Source organism: Brassica napus, chromosome C1, assembly GCF_020379485.1.
Source record: "Brassica napus cultivar Da-Ae chromosome C1, Da-Ae, whole genome shotgun sequence".
Taxonomy (NCBI): Eukaryota; Viridiplantae; Streptophyta; class Magnoliopsida; order Brassicales; family Brassicaceae; genus Brassica; species Brassica napus.
The window spans coordinates 47,110,339-47,120,474 of NC_063444.1; the positions used below are offsets into that span (position 1 = coordinate 47,110,339).

General features: G+C 35.9%; 1 protein-coding gene across 2 annotated transcripts; it reads left to right on the plus strand.

Moving 5' to 3' along the window:
• On the plus strand, positions 1-2,449 carry LOC106374284. Of its 2 annotated transcripts, none has more exons than XM_048744652.1 (2): positions 1-1,561; positions 1,648-2,449. In XM_048744652.1, exon 1 carries the CDS (start codon positions 85-87, stop codon positions 694-696), a length of 612 nt encoding a protein of 203 aa, XP_048600609.1. In that variant the 5' UTR covers positions 1-84; the 3' UTR covers positions 697-1,561; positions 1,648-2,449. The 2 variants fall into 2 exon arrangements, with proteins under 2 accessions (XP_048600609.1, XP_013669805.2); XM_013814351.3 differs by having other exon boundaries at positions 1-1,518.
• The last annotated feature ends 7,687 nt before the right edge of the window (positions 2,450-10,136 follow it).

The window sequence follows — 10,136 nt, forward strand, 5'->3', positions numbered from 1 at the left end:
GCCGCTTTATTAAATCAGATCAGCATCTTTCCTCTGGACACCACAACTCTCTCTCTCTCTTTTCTCAATTGCATTGTCACTTCCATGACCTTAGATCAAACCACGAATCCACCAATCATGGAGTCAAAGACTAGACACCCTCTTCACCAGATCGCAGACACGCCAACACACAAGCTCCTCCTGAAACAATGGCTAAAAGAAGAAGAACTCATCCTCAACCGCGTCTCCCACAAAGAGTCTCAGATTGATTCCGTCCGACGAGAGATCACTCAGCTCTACATCTTCTTCTTCCTCTTCCACTCCGTCTCTCTCCTCCTTCTCTTCCACGCTTCCTCTTCCTCTTCTTTATCAGCCTGTAAGAGAACATGGATCCCTTCTCTTTGTGCCCTCGTGTCTTCTCTAGGACTCATCTGGGCCGTGAGGTACAAGTCTGAAGTTGAGTCGCATCTTGAGAAGTTGCTGGAGAGGGAGAAAGAAGACGCGAAGCTGTTGAGGAAGTGCGTTGAGGAGTTGAAGAAGAAAGGTGTTGAGTTTGATTTGCTTAAGGAAGTGGACGCTCTTCGTAGGGCGAAGAGCTTGAGGGTTGAGTCGAAGGTGGCTGTGAGGAAATGGTCCGCGAGGGATTTCGTGACGCTCTTCTTCTTCTCTGTTTCGTGTTTGGTTCTTGCAATGATTAGGCTCATTCTCTGCGATTAGATTCTTTTGCTCTCTCTTTGCTTTTTTTTTTTTTTTTTTTTTATCTTTTGTTATAGTTTGCAGTACTATTCAGCAGAAAGTCTCTTGTTTCTGCAAGTTTAATGTTTGTTTAGAGATAATAAAAAGAAGAAAAAACATGTTTGATCCTCTTCTTCAGTCTGCCTGAAGTTAATCTTTTTTTTATGCCAACACATTTTGCTATTTTCAACTTGTTTATGAAGTGAAAAAACATTGAGGGAAAACAAGAAATGTATAGAATTAGAGAGGGATTAGATACAATGAAAAGCTCAAGACTTTCATATAACAAAGTTTCATCAGATTATTTATTACACATAGAAATTCCTTTTCCTTATCTTCATCCCCAAGAAGATCAGTGAGCGTAGGGATGTGCTCTTCAGATAACTTAGACTTGTCCTCAATAATCTTTGAAACTCGGGAGTAAAGGTAATTATGCAGCTTTCGCATTGGAGAAAAATCAGAGACATTGGGTTATTCCTTTTCCTCGTTTTGATTACATGGGCCCGGCCCATTAAAGCTTAGGCTTGACCAAATAATAAAGGAATTGAATAACGATGTTATCCACCCGGTGAGCATTGAACCTCACCTCTGCTCTGTTGGAGCTGCAAGCATTAAGTGACAGGGAAATCATATGTATATATGACATTATTTATTTATATAAAACACTCCCAAAGCGTATAAGACGGACTTTTTCTCTCTAGGAAAAAGAAGCCGCCGTTAGATTTTGCAATACTTATCCGGCAGTTGGCGCTCCTCGCCACCGCTAGAAGAGTCTCTCTCGTCTTCGTCTTCATTCTCATTTATGTGTGTGTGGGTTGCAGAGATCAGATCTTTTTCTGTTTTTCTGGTGAATTTACGATTGTGTTTTTAGACCTGTGAATTGATAGTGGTTGAAGCTGTTTTGTCGTTCTGATGGTGCATTTTGTCTCTCAGTTCCATTCTCATCTGAATCGGGAGATGGTCTCGAGGTTTGTACCTTTGTCATGGATGAATTGGTGATCGTGAATTATGTGACTGGTGAAGCAAGTCCGATGCAAACAAGTTGAGTCTCCTCTGATCTCTATCCTAGCCTCCTGTCTACGTGCGGTTTGTATTCTAGTCGTTCCTGGTTTCGTTGTCTTTTAGCAATGATGGGCTTTGTGCTCTGCTGGTGTTTGTGGTTGTATATTACTGGCGTTGAAGATTTTTTATATTGGTCTTGGTGGCAACGGTTCAGTCATAGTGTTGAATGTTGTTAATCGCAAGGTCTTTACTGAGTTTCTTCTCCGGCTCTACTCCAACAGTTTGGAGCATGGCTCATGTTTACTTAAATTGTGGGAAGTCGGAAGGTGGACTTCAATGGCTTCTAATCTTATCAAAATGGAAGCAAATGGTTCTTATAGCGATGATTTCAACTTCGGTTATGACCGTAAACGCAAGTCTTCTCAGATTTCTATGATGGTTTTTGGGCTCATGAAGAAAGCAGCCTCAAACCAAAGCATGACAGTGCTGTGTTTCTACGCTCAGCTGGTTCTTGGTTGGGAGCAATCTTTGTTTTTGTCTTCCTTGCAGTGAGGTTATGGTATGGTATCTACTGATACTACTTTCTAACCTTCAATCTTTATGATTTTCCAATTCTTTTTTCTAGAGTTGGTTTCTTGGTATATGTCTCCGTGTGTGGAGAACATCTTTTTCATTATGTAACTCTTTCATTTGAAATACAAACAAGCGTTTAAAAAAAAATTCAGACATTAACCTTTGAGATGTGCTCTTCAATACTTTCCGGGAGCAGAAATGTTCGTACGGACTCACTCACTAATAAAAGATGCTAAGATCAGAAACATATTATTTTTTCAAGTATGTAAAACACGGAAAGATGGAAGTGTTACTCGGAATAACTCCTCGTTCGATTAAAACTTAATCTAATCTAGTTGTATTGTAAGTAGTTGAAAAAAGTATTTAGAGCCGACGAAGTAAACGGCGTGCAACGGGCAATTGTGATAGTGGAGAGTATGCCCCCATAACTTTCTTATTTCGTTAATCTTATTAAATGCGAAGAATAGTCACGTTGGTTTGTACGGTATGGCACGTTACGAAGAAAAAGAGGTTGGAGTGGGTAGGTTATCGTGTACGACTGTACCGTACGGATATTTTTATTCATTATTATTTATATATAATCCAAACTAATTACCCCATAACTCCTTTCACGTGACTCCATTCCTCTCTTTATTACTGCTAGTTTATACTTCTATCTACCAAGTTTTAGTAACCTTGGCCGCTTATGTGTTTTTTTCTTCTTTAAACGAACAAAATCTGATCAAATTGGAATTAGCATCATCAAGTAATTAGTTTATTTAGCAAAAAAAAAAAGTAATTAGTTTAACATTCGCAGAAAGTAAGTATATGAATAAATATCAAGCGGTGACATACCTTACATATCCATTAACGATGCAATAGCGCGTACCGCGTTACAGCTAATCAATCAGAGATTCAGAGTGAAGCTTCAGGCTGTTGTCGTGTGGAGTAATGCCTCCTTAGTCCCTTTTGACCTCTGCGGTTGGAAGAATATTCTCTCCTCTGTGTTTTTTGGAATAAACAAATATAATACGTTTGATTATCTGTCTTACTATTTTCTTAATCACATCCCCTCTCTTTCTGAGCATCGGATGCTTGTTTGTTTGCATATATTTTAAATATTTTATATCTATCGTTTGAATATTTATTCATTCATATATAATACTTATTTGTTAACCAAAATATCAATGAGCAAGTACTACCATCAGAAAATAACATAATAATTGCCTACTTTTAAAGAAAACAGCACGAAATAGTCAGTTTGTGTACATTGGATAGCTTTGAGTTTTATATCGGATAAAGAAAAATCCACTGGATAATTTATTAAATACTGCATGATTCTAGCTGTATTTTCTAGATTTGGAATATCAGTTTATACTTTTACTGGAAAAGGGTCTCTCAATCGAAACTAAAACCAGTGATCATATTGAACAAGGAAACTACATGACGTTTGAGCATTTTCAAATCTTCAAGAAACTGAATCAAATCTAATGCGAAACCTAGGAGTTCAACGGAAATTATTGAAGAATGAGTCGTAGAGGAATCAACTACTGAGAGCTTGTTGTAATTTTGTAGACACAGTCTTCACCCTACTTTCTTTGCTTTTATTGTCTCCTTTTCTATTAGAATTTAATCTATATGTCATCAAGTTGAAACTCTAATTGCGGTAAAACTTAAAAACTCACATTATATACTTGTCTTTAAAGTTATAATCTTTACAGAATGTAGAATGGCCCTATACAGCAATTCTGCTTTTACTTTTTTCTATCTTTAACGTACACACACATGGTGATGGTCTTGGCAATATCCACGCACAAGATTACTATGATAAGCTATATAGTACTGCTAGCTCCACGCGCCAAACTATTTTTAAAACAATATAATATGAGAAATAGATATATGTTAAGATTTGAGAGAAAATTTGTGAGAATGTGTTGTATATTTCTTATTCCTTACACCACTATATATGGTTCATACAAGGTGGAGTCAAAGGGAGAATTGATTACAAAGATACTCTACATAATGACATGGTCAAACTCATAAAGACTAAGGTTGAATGAGTCTTCCATGTGGCTGGATGTATACCCCAAATGGACTCTAGTCTTGAACTTGTATGGTCTAGGTTATGGACCATCCACTTCATGATTCATAACACTCCCCCTTGGATGCCATAACCATATAGGGTTTGTAACATGCTAATGTTGCCTCATTAAAACCTCTCCCGGAAAACCCAAAACCCAATGTGGTAAAAAGGGAAACCAGGGACAGGAAAAAGAGTACAACACACATTACTCCCCCTTATTTGGACATCACTGAAGGTCCTTGAGTCTACGCGTGCCAATCTTGTTGCGTGAACTTCCTGAATGTGCAAGAGGGCAATGATTTGGTGAAGAGGTCGGCTGAGTTTTCACTAGACCGGATCTAAAAGACGTTGACCTCTCCAGCTTTCTGCAACTCATGGGTAAAGAAGAACTTGGGTAGAATATGTTTGGTTCGGTCACCTTTGATATACCCGTCTTTGAGTTGAGCAATGCAAGCTGCATTATCTTCATATATGATGGTCGGACCCGTTGGGTCGCATATGGACGCATAATGTGGTCCTATACCTTTTGTTCAAAGATGAACTTCGATCTTATAGCTTATCTTTATGATAGCTTATTCATTCATACCACAGCTTGGTTGGTTCATGCTGAGAATTCGACCAACCATAAGTATTACCAAAATTTGGCTAATTTGTGGTGATGGTCTATAACCTTTTCTAAGGTTTAATGAATAACCATTTAACCTATCTTAGGCTGGTTAGTATAAAACACAAGGAATTTAAAATTCCTCTATGGACTGATTTGAATTGTTCTTATAGAACTCTTCACTTGCTTACATGTAGTAATTTAATTCAGTCCATGAACAACTTTAGGAAAATGCTGTTCAAGAGAACTTCTTTTCTCATCTTTTGATTCTGAGCTCAATACCGTTTGGTAAACCTTTTGGTACCAATAATATTATCATCATCATCCAGTGAGTCATATATAGCATACTACATCTTTTGAATTTCTTCCAAACATCATATGTAGTGAAATATATAGTAGTATCCACCACATTGGATTATATAGACCTTTCCCGGTCTGTCTCACGATTTATCCTTCTTTCAGGATTTATATATTCACTGGACATCATATGGCGTTTACATATTCATGGCCAATACAATACGCCTTTTATATATCACTTTAAACCCCACGTTTCTTTCATTATTCATTATGAGTACTCTTGTGTGGGTTTATGATCCTCGATACATATCTTTGTATTCATGTGCTACATACTTGCGCATTTTCTATGAATGTATGTGTCGACACACTTATATATATAGTTCCTTTTAGTTCCAGACATGGTATAAATCAATTTGAGATTTCATTATCTAGGACCTTAATAACCTTATAACTTGGCGTCCCAAGCTATATGGTATGGTACCTAGTTGTTCAGCTGGCCAGCCTTATATCTCAATGTCTGGAATAGTTTCCTTTAATAAAACTCGGATTTTATCTCATGCACCTTTCTTTCTTTCCGAGGTTTCTTAGAATTTATGGAACTTTATTTGGAACATTTATTTGGTCTATCTTATATAGACTTTGTAGCAACTTGGTTGTGTCTTTAAGACATCAAAACCGTGTGGTGCTAAGCTGGGATGACATAGTCATTCTTTCTCTCGGGTCAATGTGTCTGGCATTTTATTTTGCTATCATTGTAGCATATGGACGTCTATAAATTATTTTCTAGTCCGAGGATCTTTGCCAAGACATTGATGGTTGATACCAGATGGTAGATACCATTTTTTATCATTCTTTATACCAGCTTATTACTTTTTTCCTTTCATTGTTGGATATTCGGATTCATAAACCTTATGTAATCTTTGTTCCTTGGTCTATAATTAGATCACCCATTTTGGCTCAAGGTTTCTTTTAAACTTATGGAGAAAGTATATTCATAATATATATCCAACATATATTCTCAATCCTCTTTATGAGATTCCAAGATCACATGATCTTAGATGGCACATATATTTGTGGTGGATTCTTTCATAATATCTTAAGATGATATATGTCTGGACTCATGACCCGTATCAGTCTGAGGTGGGAATATCTATGATCACTTATATGGTCTGATGCAGGTTCATTCTTTTATAACTCATGGTGTCCCCAAGCATATGGACTTTTAGAATTTGAACCTTATAGGTAATGGTCTTTATATCAATTTCAACCAATATGTAATATGGTTGTGGACCATGTTTCACGAATTTTAGTATGGTCATGTATGATGGGATTTGTCCTCACTCCCCCTCATGAACATACTCAAATTCGTGGTGCTTGGGACAATAAATTCCCTTGTGCATAGATATATTGCACACACGTGAGATCTTATGGGATAACATTTGTGCCCTTTTAAATATTTGCATCATAATCCGAATGGCTAAGTATGGTAATGCCATCTAAGTGATAAATTTCGTGGGTTAATCAAACATGATTGCCCTGGCTATTTGCCTAATATCATATTGATCACTAGATCAATAGAGAATGTAGTCTCGACCACTTAGGCGATTTTAATTTAGGTACTCTTATTCCCTTTTGTCCATTGTTGGAAACCATTTTTCTTCTTAATTCAATGGACCTTATAGGGTGAATATAATGCCATTTAGGCAAAGCCTTGGTCGAGCTTCTTTTCCTTTCTTTCAAGGAATGTCCAGTTGAGTTCAAGAGTATTTTATAACTGAGCCTGGATGGCAGAGCATGTCGTGCCATTTGTCAAAGGCTTCTTTGAACTCTTTGGAAAAGTGAGTTGGGGTATTAATCCTCAATCATATTTATCTTGGCACAATAAAGGCATATAGATATAGTTTCTTATCAAACAACAGTTTGAATAAGATAATGATGAACTCAAAGTAATTCATTTTATTAATGAAGTCGTGTATAAAGCAAAGTATCAAAGCAATTCATGAAACATAAACTCAGGAAACATGAAAATGAGAATGTCAAAAGACAATTATATAATATGGCCTTCACAATGCATGTGTTGCCATATGGCGCTCAACTTCAGCTTCATCAGCTATAGGAGGCCTCATCTCATTATTCTTTAGCTCAATGTATCTTTTCTGAAGCTTGTCAAATCTGTTGATGGTATCTTTGATTTTCTGCTTTCTTTGTTCAGAAGCCAAAAGATATGACAAAAGGTCATTATAAGTGGTGAACTTCTTAGCCGTGTGTACCAACAGCACATCCTTTGGATGGAATGTGGAGTAGGTCTTATATAATAAAGAATAATGTGTTATCCTTTCACCACATAGTTCAAGACTATAAGCAATATCCATCAGAGCAGAATTATATTTGTCCACGGATTCAAAATCCTGGAATCTGAGGATCTCCCATTCATGGTTGGCCTTTTGCCACGATACCGGTTTGAACCTTTTCCTTAACTGTAACCAAATGTTACAAGGATCCTCAACATGGAGATACAGGTCTCTTAATTCCTCAGTGAGATGATAACGAATAATCGTTATAGCTCTATGCCTTTCACTGTCAATGATATCATTGTACTCATTGATGCATTGTCCGAGTCCTCTGGATCTCAGGGCAAAAAGAGTATTCTTTACCCATTCTAGGTAATTATCTCCAGAGAGATTTAAGGCAGAGTAATCTGAGGGTTCAAATCTCGACATCTAAATATTTAACGAGTAATTCAAGCACTCAGAATTCTATGTAAGCAATAGAATAAATCAATGTATATGATTTCAATAAGGCTTTCCCCTAAATCATATAATCTATTTGCTTAAGCAATCTTAGTATGAGACTGATCATTTGATCATTGCATCTAGTAATCCTTTTAATTATAATTCAAATTGGGTTGATTATATATATAGGGTATTAAGGCCCTTTAGAATTTGAATAAGGATCAATCATCATTTTATTAAATGAGATCAAACAAGATGGATGAAATCAAGCAAATGCATGGATCAAGAAATATATGAATGCATGTTCAAAACTAAGCATTGGACTTAAACAATCTATATGTGATTCCTAATGCATGAGGATATTTGGTTTTCAAAGATCATAAAGCAAAAACCGATTCCTTCCCCCTTTTACAGGGTAAACCAAGACAAGAAAATTTTATAATTTTGAGGATATGCCTAGAACAAATTCAATTAGATTTTGAATCAATCGGTTTCAAAGCTGGTTTATGTTTTCAAATTAAACAAACATGCTTAACTTTAAAAATAACCGATTTAATCTAATTAGATGCAAGCAATATGAACCAATTTAGATTTTATTTTAAATGCCCCATGATTAGAATGTTCTATTATATGTATGCATGCTCAGTTTTAATAAAACTATATGACAAGCGGATGCATGGAAATGATCAGTTCATGATATGTGTATGATCTAACAATTTACTAATCCATGTTTGATCTAATAGATGCTATCAGGTATGTATATATGATCAGTGTATAATTCAATCATCACAAAATCAGTTTTCAAGGTTGGTTTTTAGATCAAGATAATTTTATATCAGTTGTTCAAACTATAATGAACCGATTTCAAGGCCGGTTTAGATTTAGATAAATTTTGACAAACAACTATGTGATCAAATGATTTCAACTTATTATTTATTTTAGCCTATGTCATAACTATTTAAATCAAGACTATATGTTATAATATTTTGATAAATACTACCTAGTCAAAGATATGCATTTAAAACAATCATAAAAGTTTTAAATTTTGATCAGTTACAATATAAAACATCAATGGTCAAAGATATGCATTGATTAGGATTTAAGTTTTGATATCTTTGGGTTTGACTGAAAGATTATGGCTGAAAAGATTGTGGCCGGAAAAGGTCATGGCCGGAAAAAAAATCATGGCCGAATTTGGATTTAGGGGTTCAGGCGATTATTGCTTAGAGTTTAGGGGATTGATAAAAATCAAGCAAAAAGGATTTAGGGAATTGATATGTATAATGGCCGTCAAGATACATATCCGGTTATAAAACAAACAAGGGGATTTGAGATTTTGATGTGGATAAGGGCCGATTTGGATCGGTAAGCACATCGAATGGGATTAAGATTTTGATGGCCAGCTTATTCATCCGGCTATACAGCCGGTAATACGGCCAAACAAAGATTATGGGTTTCAATCCTTTAGTCAATCCAGATTTAAGGCCGGATCAAAATAGGAGAAAGGAGAACCGATTTTAAGGCTTGCTAGCTAAAAAGGGTTTATGATTTTCTCTAATATCTTTTATAATTTCAAATAGTTCTTAGAAACAAGATTCATATAGATCTTAGATTATTAATAAGTTTTATAATTTTTTAGAGATTCTTAGATCTTTAGAGATTCAAATAATTTTAGAATCAAGATTCATATAGATCTTAGATTCAAGATTAATATTTGTGATAATTTTAGATCTATAGATTTTTATAAGTTTTATGATTCAAATAGATCTAATAATCAGGATTCAGATATGTGGTGTTCTTAGATTTTATGGATAGATTAGTTTACCTTTTAGAAAACACCAAATTGATCTGAATGGACCACTGTGAGAGAGAGAGAGCTGATCCGCGGATGAGCTGCTTGAGAGAGAGGTGGAGGAGCTGGCCAGAAAACCGTGAGATTGATAGACTTGGCCGGCGGAGCAAGGCTGAGGGCCGGAAGAGATGGCCGAAAAAGAGATGATCGCCGGCGGATGGGATTGCTCAGGTGGAAAGAGTCTCGTGATGATAACGTGTTAAGATTTGAGAGAAAATTTGTGAGAATGTGTTGTATATTTCTCATTGCTTACACCACTATATATAGTGGTTCATATAAGGTGGAGTCAAAGGGAGAATT